The following is a 25,349-nucleotide window of genomic DNA, read 5'->3' as shown; positions in this document are numbered from 1 at the left end:
CAAAATGATGAAGAGGCAAAAATAACAAGCGACTGCAGTGAAAACAGCAGCAGAAAACTTAAATTATAGAACAAACAGATATAAACCCCTGCTGATGTCTGCATCACCCAAAACAACAAATCCATCCAGCCGTCAAACTTACAAACGTTTTTTCTGCCACAGTCAAATACTAACATCACGCCAGAAGCTCATTGGTTCCTGCAAAATGCTTGTTTTTGTAAAGCAAATATTGGAAGTGAAAGTACAGTTCAGCTCAAACCTCTTAATTCCTCCTGGTATTAAGTGTTGGGAATTTAGAAAATTCCCAACACTTTTACGTAGATTTTAATATTTTTTGACAGACTTGTGATCCTTTTCCAATAAGAAACAAACTTCAGTATCAGCAGGGGTCTGAATATTTTGGGCTGAACTGCATTTCCTCCCACTCAGAGGAGCATGAATGCAGTTAAGCTCAGAGGCCAGAAAAAGTTTGTGATTTGGGAAAAGCAGAAGCTCAACATGAAAGTTGAGGTTAGAAAGGTTCGTCCAGAATCCAGTCAGCATCTTCCTGGATGATCACATTCCTGACAAAAAGGTTCATCTGAGGTTTATGTTTCACAGATTTCAGGCTGAGGGATTTTTCTCAGGCAGTGGAAAGTTCAACAATTTTCAAGCTGCTTGGGTTGAGGGTTTGAATCCCTCAGATTCTCTTTGCAGATGAACATGGTACCAAAGACCATCTCAAAAATACAGGATGTTCTTGGAAAAATGTCAAGAGATCCACTTCCTGTATAATTCCCAAATATAAACACAGCTACAGTTGAATCTGAACAGTGAACTCATAAAAACTTTAAAACTCCTTGAATATTAAGAAAAAAATGTGTCTTTTTAGTAACCTGAAATTACAATGAAAACACGTGTTGCACATGTGAAACAATTAAAACTCTTGGAAAACTTTTACATGTGACATACACAGTGTTTAACGTTATTAGATGATAACATTTTCACATGTGAGCCATAAAAATGTCAAATGAATACTGTTGACCATGATATTTATTAAATATTTGCCACATTAACTAATTTATTAAGCCATTTATTTATTTTTACTTCTTTTGGACAAGTTGGTTCATGTGAAACATGTGAGGAAAAAGTTTCCCTTTAAGTCAGAATCTAGCAAACATTTTAATTAAACCCTTTTGATTAAACAAATGAAGGAATAAATAGCATAAAATATATTTCCCATGTAAAATAAAATTAGAAAACATGTTATATAAAGATTTAAGGTTCTTAATTCCAGCACAGGCATTGGAGGTGTGTTTAGTTTTCCTACCTGAGCAGCCCAGTCCGCCCGAGTCGCAGCCTGTAGCCGGGTTGGAACCTGAAGGGGACAAACGGTTCAGAATAAGTTGGTGATTGTTCCACACCTGAGCTGAACTTAAAGAATGGATAAATAAAGTTGATGTAAAAGTTTACAAAGCCCTGTCCGCCTTTAACTGTGCACCTCCACTGAAGCACAGACATCGCTAAGCTAACGCAAAATACAGATGACAAGCAAATAGAAATAAACGTTGGTTGTTCATATCAGCCCAGTTTCAGTTATTGACCCAGTATGTTAGAAAAACTATGATCAAATATCAGTACTGATTTTATCAAGCATCAGTCCCTCCTAGAGCTTATTGTGGTGACATCAAGGTTATCTGAACATGCAGGAGGGCAGATCAGGGAATATCTGAGCAAATACTATGAAACTCTACACCACTTTTAAAGTTTGTGGCAAAGAACAAACTCAAACTTTTTTCTTTTCTCACAGGAGCAGCATGGAGACCAAACTCTGGGCTCCTCTTGTTCCTTAGCTTTCTGAATTTTAATGCAGCTGCAGCCCACACATCGGGCGCTACATCCACAGAAACCTCAGTAGGAGGACAGGCAGCCGCACAGAGTTGAGACTTTTTCAGAGGTAGACAGTTTCGTCATTGGATGGTTGTCAAAGCAAGTTGTTATGAGCACAAAACTATCCTGCCTGCTGATTTTTTAATAAAAAAAAGAGACAAGACCTGTTTTCTTGGAATTACAGTTGTACATAAAATGATCCAACCCACAACCAATTATACCAGCCTTATATAAATCAGGTTTATATAAACTGTAAAGCTGAGGCACATTTCAACAAATGAAATCCCATCCAATAAGCAGCTCTACAGTTTCTAATGTAAGAAAAAAAAAGTGAAAATCTATTAAAGGTTCTTATTCAGTTACTCTTTAGTTCCTGATTCTGGTCAAAACAAATCAGAGGAGACACTAAGGCTGTTTACACATGATGATCGCATTACATTTCCATTGTGGTTCGTTTCGCTTTACCACTGCTCTGAGTCAAACCAACCAGGCTAAATCAAAAACCTGTTCACCTTCTCTCCTGTGGGGGCGCTGCACCAACAACCACTGAAGCAAACGACATGAAAACCTCTGAAGAAGACACACATGTAAACACAAATGGAGTAGTATCAGATTTTAGAGGCTGTAGGATTTCTCTTTTGTCTTTGGTAAAATATCACAATCCATTTCTCCTGCTAGTGCTAGACTCACACGTTTCTATTTACCCAGAATGCCCTGCGCTATAGTCTGCTTCCTGCTTTCTCCGGTCCACTTGGCGTTCACATCTGCATTCAGAGTTCACTTCAAACCGAACCGACACCTAGATTTATAGGCAGACCAGAGTTTGCTGTTTTGGTCCTCAAAGTTTGGTTACATATTCACACCCACAGCTTGGCTGCCTAGAATTCAAGTTCTAGGCAGCTCTAGTTCTAGTCTAGATCTGCAACTAGAGTTCCGTAGAACTTGAATTAGAACTAAAGTTTGATTAAAGCAGACTAAACATATATAAACCTAAAACACACCTGGAACAAAATAAGATGAACGATAAGGATTTTAATGACCGTAATAAATGCCTACAGAGTCACACTGCTTCCTACAGGCGTTCAAATTAAAACTGTTTTGACATTTTATGGTCAAATTTAAATATTGTTGCATTTCTGCACTTCAAGTGCCCATATAGACATGACTGGGGCATTTCATGAACTTTAGTGAAACTATTTGGATGTTATAGTCCTGCAATTTTGGTGATGATACCAAATCTAAATTTATTTTAAAGTTGCAGCAGATCCTCACATATTCATGTAGTTTTCTGTTGAAAATGATTTGCAGAACATTTACATCTTTGCAGATTCCTTTGGCTGACTTGCCAAAGCAACTTGATGCTATTGGCTGGTGTTTGGAAAGCAGCATCTTATAGTACCTTTTATTTTCCTTGGTGCTGATTGGCTGTAACCCCCAAAGGAGGAGATAAGGGAGAATGTTGATATTAACATTAATGGCGTTGGTTTACACAGTGAGTATTAAGGCATATTAAAGTGTATTAAGTGTCTGAACTACTAAGAAAAGCAGTTTTAAATGTTTTCAGAGGGAGTATCAAGCATTTGCAGATGTTTGTGGTCCATAAACCCTGGTGTACTGGGGGCTGCTGTATTTCAATATAGATAATTGGGAGTACAATTAGATTTAAATGCACCATGAAGTTGAAACAACCATAAAAACCTGTGTAGAAGTGCAGGCAGGGAGGAAATGCATCTTTACAGGACCCCGCGTTCAACACAAGCCATGAAAATTGGTTCTGATTGGACCCGGCCATTTTTAATAAGCTCCACAGACCTGAACTGAAGGCCAAAAAAGCCAAGATTCCTCAACCATGAGACTGCAGCGGTCATGAAAAAGTGGCATTTTGTGTTAAACTCAGAGGAATCACTCGAAATGTTAGTTATGCAGCGGTAATTAATAACAATAATTGATAAAACTTGTCACTGATCACCAGCATTTATCCTTGTTTTGTGTTAATACTGAGGTATGGCGGGTTTGAGGTTTGTTAGTGTAACAACAACATCAGCAAAGAGTCACAGCTGCTTTTATTTAATACAGTTGATGACCTCAGAGCTCAGAGTTGGAGAAAAACAGGAGGCCGGCCAGCAGCAGCAGCTATAAAACCTCCATCACAGCCAAACTGAAAATGACAGAGTTATAAAGTCTGACGCTGGGAGATTACCTGACCAACACCACCAGCTTCAAAGCGGACCGTAACTCTCCGCTCTGATCCTGTCTGAGATGACCAAACAATCCATTTACAGGGACTCCAGATGAAAACAGAGGATCTGACTTTGATTTTCACAAACTCTCCTTGTCCAGGGAGCCGTTTCACAGCTCAGAGCTCCGGGGTCTATGCAGGAGATGATTTACAACAGCCGAGAAATATCAGAGGAACAATAGCAGAGGCTTAAAAAAGGGGACAGAATGCAAGCAGGATGAAACTGCAATCATTTTGGGGATTTTGATCATATATACAAAGATAAAGTAACAGTATTTTTTTTGTCAATGTTCTAATTATCAATTTATTTTATTTTCTAAACGTTTTAACAGCAGTAACAGCTGTTATCTGCTTTAGTTCAGGTCCGTCAGGATATGAACAAATATTCACATTCGTTAAATAACATTAAAATGCTAAACTCTTTTTAGAGGCTTTTCTTTCCTTTTTCATGTTCACATTATTCCATCTAGATCCTCAGTGTAGCTTAGACTTGCTTTATAAAACTAATAGTTAATTTTCTCATTTCACGCTTTAGCTAACTTTGAAAACATTAAGTGCCCTTAGCTTCCCTAACTAATTTATCTGCTTACGTTCTAAAGTGCTAATTCACCTGGATGTTTTGTAAACTTTTAGTTGTGTTGAAGTTTTATCGACTGTTAAGAATTCTTCAAGAAGTTAGATGTTTATATTCATGCTTTTATTTTGAAGACGAAGCTCCATTTCCTCTCCTCATGTCTTGAAGTGAAATTGTTCAGGTAGGTAAGTAATGACAAATCTGTAGCACTTATTGCATTATTGACATGGTTAAAGTTAGCGCTGTTAGTGCTTTAGAATTAGCTTCTGCTAAATACCAAGCTGGTTTAGCATTAGGGGAACTAATGTTTGTGATTAGTGCTTTAGGGTTAGCAGTGCTAACATTTTTTAGCAAATGTTTGCACAAAACTCCTATAATTTTGTCCCAGTGGCTACATTTTCAGGCCACGTGTTTCACTGTGAATTATGACTCTCCTACCACCTTTATTTACAAAAATAAATTAGTTTTACAAAATAAAATTGTCATAAATTAAACAATTATGATATTAATAAGTAAAAGATTATATAATCCAGAAATAATCAGTAAATCTTGAAATAAATGACGTTGAAAAAATAAGCTTCCCATTATATCTATTTTGCTTTTATTTCATGTGGACATTTATTAAATATTCATCAACAATTATTACTTTTTGAATAAAATGGCTCTCCATGCCAGTTACTCTAAGATTGTCTTATTAATTAGGATTTCTGCTCATCCTCTCATTATAGTTCTCTATACTAGTGGAGGTTTTCATCTGAATTGTGTTCCAGTAAAACTCGGGATTTAAATGATTCAAGTCAGTCGAACGTCGATGGAAAGAAAGCAGAGAGTTCTCACTGCTGATGTGAACTAAAGCTGATTGTATCTTTGTAAAAAATCAAACAGTGAACTAGTTGCTCCTTCTGTGGCTACCTCATAAATATCCAATGAGCACAGCTCCACCTCTGCTCAGAGATGACCTTCAGATTTCCATCAGATATGGAGATCAGGAACCGTCTTGAAGGGCCTGACAGCAGCAGAGCGGCTGACTGACAGCCTCCTGGTGCTGCCGTGACAACCGCAGGGTGGATGTACCGAGGCTGTGCGTCAGCCTGACGCTCTGACTGACACTGTAAACAGGGAGCTGCAGCAAACGCAGCCTGACAGGTGCTCGTCAAATCATCTGAAGCTGTTCAGAGGAGGCTTTTCTGCTGAGCCAGGCTAAAGGAGAGTCTGTATCAAAAAGGCAGAAAGTCCTCTGAAGATGCAGAGGCCTCTGACTGACTGTCCACAACCCGAGTAAACGGAAAAATCTGATTTAAGATGATAATCTGTCCTAAGCAACCTGGTGGTCCAAAGTGAAATGTTAAATTATGAATTATTACACATTAACCAGATCTGTCAGAAAACTTTCATCAGGCTTTCATCAACTCAAATTTAAGACTTTTTAAGTCCATCATGAGTAAAGACCAGAAACGAAGAACAGAATGTTTTACATTTTTTCAGGGGAACAAAACTGTCTGTGTTTCTGAGGAAGCAGGTTTGTGTTTCTCTACATTTTCCATCTCTACACTGCAAAAACACAAAATCTTACCAAGTGCTTTGGTCAAATATCTTATACTTGAAATAAGACAAATCTAACTCACAAGTAAACTATTCAGCAAAATATTGGATTTTGTTTTAAGCAAATAAATCCTTAATATTGATTTTAAAAAATTAAGAATTTTACTGGAAGTTTATTTCACTAATAAGATATTTAAACATTTTCTCCATGTCTTTATTTTTTTTACGAAGGTGGTAAATTCAGTCTGTTCGTTTAATACAGAGAGACATGCAGACTCTCCAAAGCAATGGACCAGGGAATGAATAGTAACACATGCCACACTTTTCAGATTTGAAACAATATGTGAAAAACATTTAATTTTATTTATCCTTCCACCTTCCCGTTATGTAGCAACTTGTGATGATCTGTTAAATTAAACTCTGATACTAATTTTGTCCGTTTGTTCGCCTCTCAGTGATCCGGACCCGGCTTCATGTTCATATGGTTCTGGAACTGCTCTCAGTTTGACCTGGATGTGTTAAAGTAAAACTATTTTCCTGCATCTTAACGTCGTTTCCCCCCAGCAGCTCCAAGAAGAGTTTTATTAATTTCCATAATCTGAGACTCCCACAGCTAAAAGCGAAAGGTTTAATCTCAGCGCATGATGTTAGTGAATGAGTTTTGTGCTATCGCTGGTAACAAACATTTTCAGACTGACATATACAGGACCAAAATCACTGGTTCCTCCATTCTTCTCCATGCATTAAAGCTCTGTTAGCACAAGCTTTGCATATTAGAAGCGTGTTAGCAGCACTCACCACTAGTGGGCGCAGCAGCAGTTAAATGAATGCAATGAGGGTAGCAGACTGTGAAAAGAAGAAAAGGTTAGTGGGCACCAGGTAAAACAATCAACAGCATAATAAATTTAATAATGAACCTCATTTAAAGAGTACTAATATTTATTTTCATTCTAAAACCAAAGCAGAACTTCACAGAATATCTATTTTTATTTGTTTTTCTAGAAATTTATAGCAGCTACTTTTTTTTTTTTTTACAGTAATCAAGTTTTTTTTAGATCTATGCTGGAAATAGCTGAAAAACCACCAGAACTGTGATCTAAACAAGACAACTGGGATCAAATTATCGTCCATTTCACCAGTTAGTTGATGGTGCAAAACCACAGGGTTGGATGTGTTGGTAGTGGTTGGTGTCATCAGTTAATCCTGCATCCAAAGCCTCATTAAGTCCTTAATAACTGGTGCAAAGATCATTTCATTTCAACCTGAAGGACCAGAACTTTGCTTAGGCAGCAGAACTGAAGGACCCGGTTCTGCTGCAGTCGTTTTAGGGACAAACCATGGAAAACATTTCACTCAGTTGCTGTAATTTATTTCTTTAAGAAGCAAATGCTTTTACTTTGTTTCTTTTACAAATGTCCAGACCCAAAGACAGAAAATGACAATTTTCTGATATGGAATTAAAGATGTAAGAAAGAAAGAAAATAATGAAGAAAGCAGAGAAATAAGAAATAAAAAATGGGAAGAAATAAGGGAAACAAAGACAAAGGTAAAAAAAAAAATAAAATAGGCAATTACCTCAACAGGCAATGAGGCAAGAAAAAAAATGTACAGAAGAAAGTTAGAAATGAGCAAAGTAGGAGAGAAAGGAAGGAAGAAAGGAAACTAGCAAGAAAGGAGAGAAGCGAACAGGGAAGGAAGGAAAACTAGAAAATGAAAAAAGGAAGCAAACAAGGAAGGAGGGAGGGAAGGAAAGAAGGAAACAATCAATCAGAACAACTGATTGTGGCAAATTTTAAGACCTGATACGACGTCTAGAGTCAAGATCAGATGCGTGTCCGCAAGTAGAAAACATAAAAACTTGCCTGGACAACAACCTGTGCTCCCCATTAACTAACAGCATGGACAGGTCAAACATGAAGAGTTAAATCAGATGCTAGCAGAGCTTTAACAGCTCAAACAAGCTAGCTGGGTGGAGGGCACAAGGAAAACCAAAACAAGCAGAGGGTGATTTGGGAACCCCAGGAATGAAGCTCTGTCAGCACCTTGTGAAATTACAAACATGTGGAAGTTAGGAGAAAATTACCTTCAAGTTTGCTGGTATATTCTGGTGTTTTCCTGTATTTAAATGAAAGTTAAAGGGTGTGCAGGACAATGTAGAATCTCACGATGGAGACGTCCAGAACTGCTCCATAAACACGGAGCCCCGTTCTTTCCTGCATACACAGCTGGCTGGAGAAAAAGCCCACTGAGGCTCCACACTCATTCACAGTTCTCTATAAACCCACACCTTGGCTTGTACAAGTGCTTCTCTGGATGTGTCTGTGTGCATAATACATTTTACTGCTACTGTGGGTACAGAATACAGTGAAAGAGTGAATAAATCAGCACACCGTGTCCCCCTTGAACCGCTCCATGGTTCATGTTGGGAACTGTGGGAGAACTTCTCCAACTGAGCCAAACAAACCCAGACTCAAAGTGAAGTCTGGTCCTCAGCCAGCCAGCTTACTGGAAACCATTAACTCACCATCTGAAGGCAGAATGTAGCAGGATTTGGCAGAATATCCAACAGCCTGAATAGTTTAACACTTTGAGTTCCTGTTTGATACAATCCAATGTTCTGCATTTGGACCTGGTGATTGACCTGATACCACATCGCTTTGGATCCTGCCTCAAGGTTGAACCATTACTTCCATGTTGTCTCCTGTTTGGCTCACAGTCCATTTTCTCTTGCTTGTTATTCTATAAGACATTCTGCATGTAAAGGTCCACTGCTCCTCTCACTGCATTGGGGAGTCTTAAATACTGTGCTCCAGTTTCTCATGTAAAATTGCTCTGTGTTAAGAAAATCATCAAATAGAAGAAACTGAAAATATGTTGATAGACTATATGATTTTGTTTACAAGGCCTGATAATTTGTGCAGCTCCATGGCTCAGAGGAAGTTGGACTTTGCCTGAAGGAATTGACATTTGACCCCTTCAGCCGTTTATTTTTGGTCAAGGAATCCAAACATAGTGCAAAAGTAGCTCTGGAGGACCAAACTTGGGCATCTATGTTCTGCATAAAAATACAGCAGATGCACAAAAATATGGAGCCATTAGAAGGTTCTGCCACTCAAAGGTCAATATTGTTTTCAATACAACATAGTTTTTACAGAGCAGCTCTCCATGTGGTGGGCTCCCCATCACCAGAGATGTTTGCAAGTCATTTCTCCAAAGTACAAGTTAACACACAATCCTTTTAGGGCCCAGTTTGATCAGGTTCAAATCAAGTCTTTTATTGCACAAGTCCACTTTAACAGTTTAGTTGTAGTTATACTGAGCAATCCCTACCAGCTATTGTTGATATTTATATTTAAAAATGAATGTGATTTACTTCAAACCTAACACACAGCTCTTGACATTCATCTTTAGCGTTGTCATGCCCACCATCCAAAACCAGATGAAGATTATAAAGTTTACTCACTGCAGCTAAGTGTGTTGTCAGTCTGAGCAAGAGAGGACGAGATGGTCCACTGGCTGTTGTCCCAGTCGATGACGTTCCCCACCATGTCGCAGGTCAAGCTGCTCAGCTCCTGTACCGTCATGGCTCGGTTCCACAGGCGCAGGTTGTACATGTTCCCTTTGAAACTCTGCACCCCTAAGCCTGGACCGAATGCACACAGTTCAAAGTGAACATCATGTTTGCTTTACAACTTTCTACGTTTTTAAATGATCATCAGCCTGGATGGTTTTTACACCAAGAACTGTCAGAAAGTCTCCAAAATGAGAAGGAGAACATGGACCGGGTATGTGTTCACCCTAATAAATAAAATATCTTCAAAACAACATTAAAACTGCTTGTTTAAGAGCTGTGGCAGGAAATCTTTGTCTGCCCTACCATCACAAACATGGACATCGGGTTTTATATTAGAAACTCGTCCATTGTGGAAATTAAACCAAGATTAAGCTTTTCCTTAGCAACATTCAAGGAGTGAACCAAAGGATGAATAGACATTAAAGCACCTCATGCTTACATTGGAGAATCTGTCATGTGGCTGGTTTCTCTTCCTAAGGATCTAGTGACATCATTAACAGGACATAGCTGAAAATGGGCCATTTTTGGATCTTAGCAAAGCAATGAGCCAACAAATTACCACAAAAATGGTTCATTGACGCAAAGTTTGTGTGTAATTACCTAACCTATCTTCATGTGGGGAATTCAAACAATGCATGGAGCCAGTTTATCAGTCTTTTCTAATTGAATCATCTGGAATCTTTTACAAGGATTTTGATTTTATTAACTTTTTCATCAGATTTATCAAGTGTTACTACAGACTCTGTCATTTTGACCAAGAAGTCCACCATGCTAATTACTGCATAGAGACTGTTAGATTAACAAGTAAAGGCCCCTTACCTCCTAATTTGAAGACTCCTCCAGCTGGCACAGAGTGGCCACTAGATGGCGAGCAGCTCTTCCCATAGTAGCGCCTATTGAAGTAAACAGCCACACGACTGTTGGAGGACATCCAGAGGACACAGAAGAACTTCATGGAAGAGGTGAACTCAGCCACAGAGATGATCGACTCTACTGGGCAGACCACTCCGTCAATAACCATTTCCATGCCCGTCTGATTGTAGCCAAAGCTTAACGCCACGTTGTTGTTGATGTCGTAGTAGGTGAAGAGCCATTCTTTCTGTTCAGGAACCAGAAGAACTGGGAGTAAGTTGAAAGCAACACAGGAATAAGACAGTTTAAAAGCACAACTTGACAAAGGTCTCCTTTCATGATGTCTTGCCCATTTAATCAGCTGTTGATGAATAATGATTCCCAAGAAAGAACCAGCTTAGGGATTCTGTAATATTACTGGAAGCCTTGGTTGTTATAACCACAGCAAATGGGAATTTTGAATAGACAAACCACTGGATACAAGATGTACCTCATGTCTCCTGAGCCACATCTGCCCTAAATGTCACTGACTTCATCTACCCATATGGCAGGAAATGATTGAGTAAAGGCTCTGCCTTACTTCATCTGAAGTGTCAGAATTGTCTTTCATTGATGTAGACACGACAAAAATTAGTTTCATCTTGGTAAAAGAGGAATTATATACATTTGTGCAATTCTTTGCAAAACATGTAGAGATGCTAAAAACGACTGGATGGAAATCATAAAGTTGTCGTCCAAGCAGGAGTCTGTCTGCAGAGGCATGGTGCTCTCTTTATGACATCTGGCTACAGCAGAGCAGGAGACACAGGGATGGAGGTTTGATGTTGACGTATCCCCACACACTTAAAACATCAAAATGGTGAAAATGCAGGAAAAAACTTTTAAACCAGCACCTGTCTGGAGCCTGTTCTTTCCACCTCAAAGCATATGGTCAATTCATTGAGCGCCGGTATGGAAACGGAGTTGATGACCTCTGCGATTTGTCCGTTACCATTTGGGATTTTCACCTTTTGGTTCCTCAAAGCCACGGCGACTGGAGGGAGAGATGGAAGAAGCAGAGACAGAAAGCAAAGACAGTAAAATGCTGATTGTTTTAAACTTATTCAAACATGCATAAAAATGGGATCAATAAACAACTAAAGACTTAACACATCAACCTCAACAAAGTACATCATAATCTGGCCATATCAGTTGATGAACATTTTTATGTGGTTATCTGCCAGTCAACTCTTATGATAGTGGCTGAAAACAAACCTCCAATGAGGCATCTTAAAGAAATCAACATATCAACCAATCCTACAGCTCCTGTCTGATGCATGAGGGGCTTTTCCACCTGGATTAGTTTGCAAGTCATAGCTAGAACCTACCGTGTTGGAAGCTAACCGTGAAGCCCTTCTTCTGTATGCTGAAGTCAGAGATGAAAGAAACCTCCATCACGTTCCTTGTTGAGTTTAGTGTCAAACCTCGGGCCGTCAGACCACAAAACTTTGACTCAGTGCTACCGGTGTTCACCACGACCCGGTCATACATGCAGTCCTGTGCCTCTTCCAATTCAAAGTCCAAGAAGGAGAGTTGGATGATGAAGCCGGTCGGCGCTTGCATGGTCCACTTACAGGTGTGAGAGTTGGGGTATTTCTGGGGGTAGCAGGGTGACGTGAAGTCGCCCTGGGCCTCAGTCAGCACCACGTTACAGTTTATGGAGCTGCAGCCCAGAACTGGAGCAGATGGTGGGATAAAGCCAGTGAGTCAAACCTCCAGTTACATGACTGATAACAATAGGACAGGACAAAGGAAGACGGGACGGAAAGGAGACCAGAACAACAACGAGAGACGAGGCAAACACCGACTTCAGTTAGGTAAAGTTATCAGGCTGGATCAGCAGCAAAGGGAGTGAATGAAGAAAAGTTTCCAAGAAGGACTTCATAGATCCATGCAACAAACGAAGTATTTTCTCAAGAGTTGAGCAAGAAACTGAAGAAAGATTGTTTAGAAGTTTTTTCCTACAATCAGGAGAAAACGCGCCCACACTGGGAGATGTTGTTCTGTTAAAAAAAGTTCAGCAGCCAAAGAGAAGTTATATAATCAATCGATAGAAGATTGATTACACAGATCAACAGCCAAAAAATGTCTGTGGTTTTTCAACTGTTTTAGGGTAATTTTGATGAGCTGAATCCAAAAATCACATTGGTTTTCCTCCATCAGGTCAACTTTCTGAGCTATGGAGCAACATAAGCATCAAAATGCAGGACTTGTTCTCACGTTGGTTCAGTTTCCTGACAATCTGATCAATGAGTGACGAGCAGGAGGACAGACTCCATCCGGACAGGAAAGAGACGGGGGATTTTCACAATGAAGTCGTAATGTTCAATTCACATGTACCAGTATCAGTGTTTATTATTCAATTTACAGAAATAACATTTAATTAATATAGTTTGCTAGAAAATATCTTTTTTCTCCTAAAACCTTTTTTGGATGAGAAATATTAACGGAAATGAACTGATAATGTTACAAAAATGTAATAAATTTACTCAGAAGATTAGATTTCTCCAAATCAAATTAGAATAAAAACCTGACCTGACTGAGAAAAACAGATGTAATTTTTGGATTCAGTGGTGCAAAATAGTCATAATACAGATAAAAAATAAAACATAGACAACTTCCAAACATATTTTTTGTTCCCCAGCGCTATAATCTCTGAACGGAGAAGAGCAACAAAAATAATCCAGGGGGATTGGATTTGGGATAGAAGCAGAAGTCTTTATTATTTCCATTTGCCATGACGCCACATATTTACTGCAGTTCATAGACATGTTGACGTTTCTCAACAGGGAAAAGACTGAGATGGTTTCCACTGTGTGAATAAAGGCAAATTATAAAGGCAAAACTAACTATTTAGATAATATACAAATTCACATGTCAATAAATGGAAGAGGACAACCAAGACAGAAACTGGTGAGGAGTCTCTCTGGTCAGACAGGATTTCTCAGCAGCTGCACTTTAATGAAGCTCACAGGTTCATCTGGTAACTTGGATTATGTCAAAGCAACAGCCAACCATTTTAAGACTTTTTCACTCACAAATGGAGCTAATAGTGAAAGTTCAAGCTAGAAGACTCCGCCCCCTCCGTTCGCCCATCGGCGCCAAAGAACTGTTACTCATTCCTGTCGTTAAATCTTTTAATTGTTCCTTTTTCTCCGTCTGAGTCTTTCCAGATTGAAATGTCTGCAGTCTTTATTAATCAACAAATCCTGATCAACAACATGTTCAATGTAAATATAATGATGTTTATTCTAACCATCCGTCCGTTGGCTACACCCACCAATCCGTCATTAATTAAAGAAAATTAATCCAGTTAGTTTAGTTTTATAGTGTCCAATGTTAATTTATTGAAGCGAACCAAACCCTGCTTTTTATGTTAGGTTACACCCCTATAATTAACAATAATGTAGAAACAGCTTTAGTCATTAATCAAAAATAACAGTTACTACTCTCGGATGTTTAGTTCCCTCTAAACAGTGGAGTTTTACTCCCAGTGAAACCAACACCAACCCACCAATGGCTGGTTTCTCAAGAACACTAATGAAAAACATGTTGGCCTTTATGGTTTTCTAAAACTGCTGGAAAAAAGGGGAGAGCTCCCCAACATGAAACAAAAAAATAGACACAAGAGCTGAAATGGAAAGTGGAAAGAATGGTTTGCCTTTCTCATGGGGAGCAACAATGGAGTCTGTTCATCGGAGGCCCGACCCTGGATGCAGCCAAACCACAGCCAACGCACTGAAAACGTCAGAAACGGCACGGAGTGTGTGTCATTTCTCTCTCTGCACGTCTGAACCCACAACCAACCTTGAACAAGACAATCTGTCTGGGGCCACATGTTCAGAAACATTCACGCTGCACAGCTTCACTTCAGGAAAACGGGTTCAAATCCTGCTGACAGACGCTCCGCTGGAGAGCTTCACATCTTCACAGCTGCTGTTCCTCACAGTGAGGCATGTTGGGTCATCTGGACAATCAGTCACCTCAAACTTTCACAATTATTAGCTTTTAACATCATGGTCTGTTAGGCTGAATGTCCAGGTAAAGGTGCATCAAACTACAACAAGCATTGCATCAACTAACTTTTGGCCAAGACATAAAAATGCATCACAATAAATGAACTTTCCAAAAAAAGTTTCCAAATCAAAACAGTCCTCAGAGCTGAACACTGAAAACAAACTCTGCCTTTTAACGGGGAAATGTTATGTCACAAGGATCACTGGAGACTTTTCTGTTCTCTTCCAGAGAGTCACTGACACCTGCAGTCACAACAGGTTACAGCTGAAGAAGCTGCGTCTGCGTCTAACAACAGAAAGTTGAGTGGAAGGAGAAGTATTGAAGAAAGGGAGAGATTCACAAGGTGTGGACAGCAGGTTGGGTTGGTGCTTTAGGCTCCATCAGAACATGAGCTCTGACTGTCATGCATGATGCCACCACCACTGTGTTCATGTGCGAGGAGTTCATGGTAATTTGCCATGTTATTGTGTGGCATTTTTATCGCTTTAACAATGTGGTTTCTGTGGAAACAAAATGTTCCTGTGGGGGGTTTGGTTTAATAGCTGGTTTTATGTTTTGCTTAAAAAATATAATGGAGGAATTTCTTCCAAAACCAATGGTGTAAATAGTGGGGGGGCAAAAACAGATGCTCCCAATTTAACAACACATCCAGAGGAGAAGCGTCTGGATCACTAAAACGTAGCACTAGGTGGCGCTATGAGCACTAACACTAAACATCTGACTCACTAATGTTTGAGCAACAGAAACCTGCAGAGCCGCAATCAGAGCCTTCAGCTCACCTGAAACTGATTCACTCTTTTCTTACAGTAAAAAACTCAGAGGAGCAACGATTCACATTCCTGTTTCTCCGTTTCCCCTCCGTTCCCAGTTCAGCCTCTCTGTGGGGGGTAAGGTTTGTTCAGAAGCAACACGATTCAGCCAGACTGGACTCTAAAAGCTGCTTCTCTTGTTTCCTCCTGGACAAATCCGACTGCCAGGCAAGGAGAACTGCTTCATTCCCACAACAACGCAGTTTCAGGACTGACTTCTTTTATTTTCAATACAACCAACAGAAATATCCCTGCAGAGTGATGCAGAAATGCAGAGTGATACAGAAATGCACTCCTATGATCCCCTCTTAATTTCAGGCCCAGTGCAGAGAAAGTTCAAAGTTGAGGCGATGATGCGATCTCTGAATCAGACCCAGATCTGTAAATCTGACCTGCTCTCCATTTCCGCTCCGTTCTTCTGACAGCGATGACATTTTTCTTTCCACAGCTGATAAAAGCTGACAGACAAACCTGACCGACCGCACAGGTGCGGGCCTGTCGACCAATCAGGGAGCAGTACCTGCACAGAGGAAGTCCATCCATGCAAACATGGCGACTGATAAGCAAATGCTGGAATTAGGGAGAGAAGTGGTTCCCAATGAAGAATTACTCAGACTTAATGAAGTGAGGAGGTTTCCTCACAGTAAACACACGGGCAGCAGAAAGAGCTGGAACAGACCAAATACTGCAGCATCATCAGGTTTACTGAAACAAACACAGGGCGCTCAGTGTCTTTAGGAATGTCTTTCTGTGGCTGATGCTCCTTGTGAAGAATAATAAAGAATCTGTACGACACAACATGACCAGAACAACTGGAGTCTGTATCCAGACTCTGGATGCTTCTAACATCTCTGATTCAGGAATGACTAGAAACACAAAGGATGCAACAGTTGGACTTTTTTCTTCCACTTCACTTTCCTTCAATACGTTCTGATTTTTTTATTGGTTTGATGTGTTATCGTAAAAATAAACAGGAATAAATGCTTTAAATAAGCTCCCTTTGTAATTAATCCTCAACTCAATGCAAAGAAACGACTCTTCACATCCACCTGCAGCTCATCTTCCTAACTAGCAGGAAGATTCCCCTCAATTTTTAAATGAATTGAAAAAAGTAGACATTTTTTGGGACCGTTTCTCACCTGGAGGAGCCTGCTGTTACCTTGACAACAGCACATCATCAGCACCAGCTTCAGTTCAGTCGGTTCAGCTCTTCTGTCCACAGCCGTCAATACTGAGGGAACGTAATGGCTGCTGGATTACTGCTGGAGCCAAATTTACATTTAGATGTGTGGCTGTTTCTGGCAGCTCACTCAGTGTTCCCAATAATTCAATTAATTGGCTTAAATAATTGGGCTTTTATGGTCCTTACATTAAGTGTTTCTCTACCGATGTCTTTAAATTACAGTGGGTGTGATGTAAGTGGATTATATTAAAAATAACAGGATGCAAATAGATCGGCTGTATTATCAGAAAATGGGGCGAAGCCTCCAATTACCAGCAGATTGGATAATTACTTCTATGAGGTTATTTATACTCTAAAGGCCACATTCTGGGTCAGAGAAGACGAGAGAAAATAAAAAAAGATAGAAACAGCAGATGAATTTGACAGGAAAACGAAATGAGAAAATGTAAACTCAGCTTTATTTTTTGACCCTTTTGGAACTTGACACCAATTTAATTAGCTGATGACAGAGACAGGCTCTTATTTTGAAGTTTTTTCCTAATCAGATGTGGGGTTATTTCAGATGCTATAAATATTTATGAGGGCGGCCATTATGGAATTTTATCCCTGAATAGAAGAGGCAGAAAATGCTGAGTCACTGGTTGCCATGGTGATTCCCTCCTTTTCCAGGAAGCAGGGGAAGCCCATACAACTTTTTTTATCTTTTTAAATTTTAACAGACCAGAATTTATCAAACAGCTGCTGCTTGGAAACTTTAAACCGTATTTAAAAGAACCCTGACCTGTTTGGAGGCAGAACCTTCTGGTCGTCATGTCATTTTTATGTGTATAATTTAGGAGGCCTGACATGTCAGAGTGTTTTGGGTTTAGGACTTTTTGAACGGGAGGCTGGCCGAGTGATTTCTGGGTCGACTGGACAACAAACTGTCAGACCTTCAGAAGTGAGAGACACACTGGGTCAACGTTCAGAAAAACCAAGATTCTGATGTATAAACTGTGACGGAGGAGATCAAACTGTGGATATTAAAGGCATTCAAATACAAAACGTTTCTGAGTGTTGCAACATCATAACTTTATGCTGAAGATCCTGAGGGAAAATAAGGAAATCATGAAGTTAATCTATGACTAGGCTGATATACAAGCAGACGGACAGACGGTCGGATCTGGAACAGGATTTGTATTTTCAGACCATTTTTCCTGTTTTCTCCTTTTATTTTCATCCAACCCAGTGAATTTCTTCAACCCAACGCAGCTGAGTAAATAATTTAGAAACTAACGGACCCGACAGAGGCGACCCCTCAGGGCTCAGATGTTAGCTGCCAGGTTGAGCGGCTCCTCCGCCTCATTCAGGGACTCAACCTGCAGCTCGGACGCTTCCCTCAACCTGACCTTCTCTGTTTTCACCTCTCTGTCCTCTCAAGCATTTCTCTCACATTCCTTTCCTGCAGCAGCATTCCTCTCCTCCCTCCTTTTCACCTCAGTCTCTCTCTCATCCAGTCCCACAAAGATGTCCGTGGAAACAAGAAATCAATTCTGTTTTCAAATTTTTATTCACTTTTGAATTTCTTTGTTCATCTAAACTCAAGTTCACCTTCAAAACTTGAAGCAGATAAAAATAAACTGATGGAAATCTAAAAACTAATAATCAACCAGTTTTCTTACATTTTCCTTTCCTGGATTTCCCAGATGTGGGTCAGTAACCTGTATTTCTAATAATATGAAAGCAGCATCTTTAGTTTAGAGGAAAAAATATTAAATTATAGTTATTTTTTTATATCCAACTGTGTAATATTTGTGTTTTTAAACTGTGGGAGGAAGCAGGAGTACCCAGGAAGAATCCACACATTCAGAAGGATAAAATAAAAACTTAATGCAGAAAAACCCAAAACCAGGATTGGAACTGAAAACTTTCATGCTGGAAAACTCAGCTGTACAACTGCAGTTTAAATCAGTTAATTCATGAAAAGTAATTAAAATCAAATGTATAAATACATTTCTATAGTTTCTAATCACATAATCAGATTCAGATCCAATTAAAGGTTTCAATCCCAGACAAACGGAACCGTTTTGACTTCAACAGCAAAGCTTCATCACCAATAGAAACTTTAAGTTTCATTTCTTAAACAGAAATCTGCAAAATCTGCAAATGTCTGATCAGCGTGTCATCAGAAGAAAAAATGTCTGTTAACAACATGAGGTGTGTTTCCAACAAATGACCAGATAAAGATGAATAAGTCTGTAGTTACAGAGTAAAAGTTGAAGGAAAACCAAGACCAGAACTTTCCTACTCAAATGATCCTGAATCTGATAATAGAGAGCAGAAAACAACATAGATGGTGATTCTAGAGCGAGCAGATATGATCATTCCTGTTATACAAAATAAAAGCAGAAAACTGAGGAACAAAACAAACTTCAGGTTAAACTGAGAAGAATCAGCACCACTGATCTGGACAGCAACATTTCTCATCAACCTGCAGCAAATCTTCAACTCAGAAATGTGACGGAAATGATTGAGAACATCAAATTATGTCATAAAAACGTGGAATCCAAAAATATACCAACTATTTTCATTCCAGTTTCAAGTGAAAATATCTTAATACACTGAAATAAGACAAAACCAACTTTACAAGTAAATGTCCTGCAACATGTAGAAGCTTGTTTTAAGTTTTTAATTCCTCAGTATTGATGATAAAAACTGATTAGTTCCACTGGCAGATTTTTTCCCTCATAAAATGGGAGAAATGTCTTATTATAACGGAAATAATCAGCCAGTGGGAGACGTATTATTTTAATAAATACTAAATAACTGACTTAAAACAAGTTCTTATAAACTGTTGAAGAGAAACTGGTTTTGTCTCATTTCAAGTGCAAAGATATTTGCACAACAAAATAGACCAAAACTACAAGATTTTGTGTTTTTGCTGTACTAATAAAGGTTGAATAAAAGATGTAAATGCAGCTCTTCAGTCCAGTTTGTGCATCTTAAGCCCATATAATGTAACAAAGCTCATAAAATGTTTATCAAATGCTAATTTAAGACGTGATTCTGTTGTTTTAAAGAGAAAACGGTCGTTGCAGCTCCTGTTCCTTCGGGTTCTCCGCGGGTCAGCCTGGGTTCTGACCGGCCCGGCAGCAGCGCCTGCGCGTCACGGTTCAGTTCTGCTGGGAACTTTACGAGGCAGCGTGAAGCAGCTCGGTTTGGCCTGAGGCTGCTGCAGCCGCTGCTGCAGCTCTGGTTCTGGAAAACACATAAAGCGCAGCGCGGTTCTGCTCTCTGGCTCATCGGCTCCTCGGTTCTTAGCTTTTAGTTTCCCGTCTAATGAGTGAAACTGGCACAAACAATCAGCCTGAGGTCCAGATTCCCTCCAACATGTTTGGGAAAATCTGACGCAGGAATCAAGAAGTCACACATCAAATCTCTATGTTTTCATTCCTGCAGCTACATGATCACTGAAAACTGGTGACAGACGCTCTGACTGCAGGCCGGCTACCTGAGCAGATAGCCTGACTAACTACCAAGCTTCTGATAAATACTGGGTTAGCGCTTTAGCGCTAGCAGAACTAATGTTTATGACTAATGCTTCAGAAACAGAGTTAGTTAGACGACTACAGATATGGTTAAGACAATACAACACTGTGGCTTAAACAATTAATCATACTGATCGAGTAATTTAGTAATCAATTCATCATTAAGTGGATTATAAAGACTCATAAAAAAACAAATTCTGAAACATCAACATCCTCAGAGCAGCAATTAGGTCAAAACTGTCCAAAAAATAAACATTTTGCATTCAATATACACTTTGTATTTTCTTATTTAAAAAATAGTTGAATATTTTATTTACATATTTTAATATATTTCTAATCGGCTTAAGTGATTAAATAACAATCTGCAGCGTTGTTCATCCGATCAGAATCATTGATAGATTGACCAATTCCTAAAATGATCATTAGTTGCATCCCTATACAATATAATAATATTAGATAAAGAAAGATGATCAATTCATATTGACTGTATTTTTCAGAATTAATGTTAAGGCCAAAAGAAGCAATGAGACTTTAAATATGCCTGTTTTTCTGTAACACCGATCAGCTGGTTTTAACAGAATGTAGGAAAAAGGAAACTTCAAACATCTCACATCAAATCTACTCCAAACATTTGGTTTATTCTCCTAAATCTCACTTTGTCTGCAAATCTAGACCCAAACCGTCTCACAGCCATGAGAACAGATCCATTTCTGGCTAAAACTGCGATGAATGAATCAAAGCGTAGAGAGCGTGGCTCCGGTGGAGACCTGCATGGGTTTCAGGACTGCAAACGGTTCCAAAACGAAAAAGCTCTAGACTGTGATCAAAGTATCAGCCAGATGGAAAAGAGATCCATCCGCAGGTTTCATGAAGGAGAGCGTCTCTGATGCATGAAAAGTGGGTTTTGTTAATGGAGCTGTGAGGGAAAACGTAGCATGCTGGAGCACAGAGGGACGGAAAATATGAGGAAACAACAGCGAGGGATGAAGCGTGGCAGAAACAAGCAGGATGATGGAAACATGGCAGGACACAGATCAATTGAAACGGCTGCTGTCAGAATAAAGGCTGCATCTCTGAGGAAACCGCTTCACAGGGAGGCTCCGCTTTTCTCAATGGGTCATTTTCACGATGCCAAATATTTCATTTATCCTCAAGTCAAGTATGCAGCATTTTTCCCACAGCAGAAAAAACATAAATGAGACGAATAGTAACTCATAAAACAACAATGAGATGGTAAAATGTGCAGCAGTGGCGACTGCTTCTCTGGAGCAAATTAAAACCCATCATGTAGAAAATAATTTGCTGAAATCTGCTATAATGTGATGCTAATTATAATTTTAAACCATAAGTGTAACGTTTTGTTTTATAATAACCATCATCTATTCTCGGATCCATTTTAGAGTTAAAAAGCCATAAAACTAAGCCATAAAGTTTAGAACTGAGTGTACTATCAAAATATATGGTATTTTAGAAACATAAATCTGTCAAAATATGGAAGAACGTTAATAAAACTGCTTAATACTGTTTGCAGACCCTTTAAACTGGAATGTCTTGCATTAAAAGGTTCTGATGTAAGTGGGCCGGGTCCAACACCAACCACAGTTAGAACAAGACACTTTGTTTCAAATTTGGAATAATCTTTGTGAAACTGAACAATGTGTCCCAGATTTTTACATCCACTGTGAGACAATCATTCTGCTGACATTAAATGACAACGAAGCTTTTATGTTTCAGGATTAAACAAGTTCTTTCTGTTTGCTGAATATCAGAATAATGACAGAAAACTTTAAATTCAGATGTTTCCATCCGTCTCCTCAGTATTTAGTTTCGTTGTCTTTGAACTGGATGACTCGGGTCAAACCTTATGGTTTTCCTTCCACAAGCTTTTCCAACTGGCCTATTCCTCCTGACAGGACTGGTGGAAGTGGGTTGTTGTTCTTCAGCCTCAGTCGGTTGGTTTCAGGTCATTTTGAAAACCCATTTAAGCTTTAACTTCCCAGCAGATGTTGGTTAAATAGCTTTTTTTCTCTTTATGTTGTGAAGCGCACCACTCCCTCCTGGAGCAAAGCAACTCAACAACAAGAAGCTGCTAATACCGCACTTCAAAACACCAAAGGAAACAATAATAAATTATCCGTGATAATTGTGACCTATTGTGTTTCCTTAAACAAGTTACGATGAGTTTATAGGCCTTACTGAACATGGTCTTTACAGTTTTTGTACAAAATCATTCTTAGATGATATTTTAATCTGCTCAGTTTTGCCTGTTTTGAACTGTTTTAGGCCTCTGTCACTTTAAATCTAAGTAAGCTCCTGGTGGCCACGCCCCACAACTCAACATTTACACTCATGTGAAAATGGCTGCAAATAGATTCACAGTTATACAACCATACATCTTTGAAAAGCAGAAGTGTGGCCTCCTGCACAACCAACAGGAACACAATCAGTGGTTTCTGCAACAAAACATTTGTCTTTTCCAGCAGCCATTGTACAGCCTACAGCAGTGAAACCAGCTGGCCAAACGTGCTGAAGCTCAGCTCGGGTTGCTAGGTGACGCCCTAGGCTTCACTGCGGTTGCTAGGTAACGAAGCAGTGCAAGTCCAATGTGACTCAACATTTGGGAGGTTTTTGAAATGGCTGATTTCCAGACACTAAAAAGCTTTAACTCATTGCCAAAAACTGTTGACTGGAGTTTTTAAGTGCTTGGGCTGTTTTTAGAAGCAGTAAAAACACAAATTGAAATTTAAAAAATAAAGGCCTTTGTAGCCTGAGTGCATTTGCAGGTTGTAATGTTGCTTTTTTATGCTGATTGTGGAGAAACGGCCTCTTCCTGTCAGCCCATGTCGGCTCAAGACTCTGTTCTCTTCAGCAGCCTCTATAAAACATCATCTGCTTTGGTTCTGGGGTTGATTCACACATTTAACATCCAAACCAGAAAGAGTCTCCTTCCTGATCCATCCGGCAGCTGGACGCTCCCATGGTGTCTATATGTGGAACTGTTTGAACAGATGGCACCTCCAGGCACTGGAACAGACAACCAACCAAACCAGCGGCGGTTCTCGGCTCTTTAAACGTTTCCATGACGACACACAAGGAAACATCATGTTTATGGTGTTTCTTTAAAATGCATCCTCTGCTGTGTCTCAGTGTAACCAGAACAAACTTATGCATCATTCTGCTGTTCAGCAAATAGAAACAATAATTCTCACATTTAATTTTAAATATAATACGATAAATCTGTGGCCCATTTGTAGCTGGTGACCTAAAATCCTAATAAAACCTGTTTGAAACATTCTCTGCAGTTCTGCTTGGAGAAGTTGTTTGTTTTCCAGTGGATTTGCTCTCACAGCTGATTCCACAACATCTGAATAAATTCTGATTAATTTCTGTGGCTGTTTGGTCATTTGTAGCTCCGAGTCTGCAGGGTGGTAATTACTGAGGAAGATGATGGTTTCTGCGTGTTGTGGGCCGTTTTCCCTCCGTAGCGTCCCACCCTTCATCTTACGCAACAACTCTCCTCTACACACATGCAGGGTGATTTTATGCTAAGAGGAAAACTAATCTCTTCGCTTTTGTTTGGATGTTTAAACTTTCCTCTGATTTATAATGAAGGCTGACCTTACTGTTACTGTTTGTGAGTGTAAAATCCATGAAAACATTGATTTTTCTCTTTTTTTTCTTTCTTTCAGCAAAAGAAAATATCCAATACTGTTTAGAAATATCGACTCTCGTCAGCTCAGTAAGCTATGAGAGCAACGCCACTTTCATTTTCCACCCGGAATGCGGCCAAGTAAAGACAATCAATGTTGACACTTTATAAACAAACAAGATAAAAAACCAGAGAGAACGTGAGAGGGCAAGTCGGGTCCTACCGGTCCGGTGCAGAAACATCCACAGCAAAACAAACAGGACGACGTGCCGCAGCCTCCACCTTCCACCTCCCCGACGAGGCAAGAACCCCCTGAGGAAGAAAAACATCATCAGTCCAGGCCTTCAGCAGCAACGTTTCATCAGATTTGTTTTTTATTTAATATAAGCATCTCCCTGAAATAATGGAACGCAAAAATGTAGTTTTGAAAAAAGGTTTCAGTACTTTGAAGCTGTGATGAAATCATCACTTTCTGGGAGCCAGAAACAAAACTAAATGCTTTTATGGTTAAATCATGAAGAGAAAGGAGGAGTTTTCCTTCCTGATTTCCTTTAAATTACTTTAGAAAGAGAAGAAATATGAAAATCTGTCTGTTATTGCACTTTTGGACAAATAGCTGTGTGTCAAAGTCAGACTGCAGCAGTTAGTCAGTTTAATGGCAGCAGAGACCTTCTGACTCTGCGCTTGTCTTTTAGCTAAACGTCGCCGTGAAACGCAGGGAAGCAAAATCAGCAGAAATTTATTACAAAAATGTCTTGTACTTGTACAGATAGTTCTGGAGCAAATAAAATGCCTAATTGAAATCAGAATTCAACACTTAACAGATGTGTGACTTTTCCAAAAGCTATCTTGCTTCACTTCATTTTCCTAATTGAACATGTGAATGTAGTTTAAATAGAAGCTGCAGGAGAAAATAATGACCCTGATACAAAAAGTTAAATTCAAAACACACTTTAAAATGCAAAAAATAACTTTCTTCTTAGATTCTCATGTGTTTTCTAGGTTAAGGAGTAGAAAGTCGACCCAGATACGACTCTGGGTCGACTTGTTTTATTATTATTATTCACTCTTGTTGAAGTCTGGTTGGGTTTTATATGATGATCTTCTTAAATGTTACTTAAAAACATAGACAAATTATTCTGAAAACAGAGAGAATATGAGAAACAACGGTTTGTGTTCAACATTATCAACATTACATCCATTCCTGATGTTGTATCTGCAGTTAGAACATATTTACGTTCTGGTGAGAAGTTAGCTGGAAATTAAAACTAAAATGACTTGACAGAAATAGGAGTTATCAGAACTTTAAACTAAATTTATTTTAATCTAGAGTAAAAACACAAACCTACACACACAAAATAGAAAATTATGCAATCACATAAATCAGAAGTAAAAGTGGAATTTGCTGCAAATAGCAGAAACAGCAGCAGGTATAAAATGCTTCAAACTCTCTCCACAGAGCGGAAATCCTCCAG

General features: G+C 39.2%; 1 protein-coding gene across 2 annotated transcripts in view; it reads right to left on the bottom strand.

The window, feature by feature from the left end:
* The window catches only part of adgrg6 (adhesion G protein-coupled receptor G6), a 141,038-nt gene that overhangs the window by 31,874 nt on the left and 83,815 nt on the right, over positions 1-25,349 (bottom strand). For both annotated transcript variants that reach the window (XM_016677880.1, XM_016677881.1), the window contains exons 4-9: positions 12,018-12,365; positions 11,544-11,683; positions 10,618-10,897; positions 9,688-9,867; positions 7,023-7,070; positions 1,310-1,357 (exon numbers count right to left, since the gene is read on the bottom strand). In XM_016677880.1, the coding sequence (XP_016533366.1) occupies positions 1,310-1,357; positions 7,023-7,070; positions 9,688-9,867; positions 10,618-10,897; positions 11,544-11,683; positions 12,018-12,365 (1,044 nt within the window). The remainder of the gene's footprint in view (positions 1-1,309; positions 1,358-7,022; positions 7,071-9,687; positions 9,868-10,617; positions 10,898-11,543; positions 11,684-12,017; positions 12,366-25,349) is intronic.

The sequence above is a fragment of the Poecilia formosa genome, unplaced genomic scaffold, assembly GCF_000485575.1.
Source record: "Poecilia formosa unplaced genomic scaffold, Poecilia_formosa-5.1.2 Scaffold168, whole genome shotgun sequence".
NCBI classification, from domain to species: Eukaryota; Metazoa; Chordata; class Actinopteri; order Cyprinodontiformes; family Poeciliidae; genus Poecilia; species Poecilia formosa.
The sequence above is the reverse complement of the archived record's forward strand: the minus strand, read 5'-3'. Positions and strand labels throughout refer to the sequence as shown.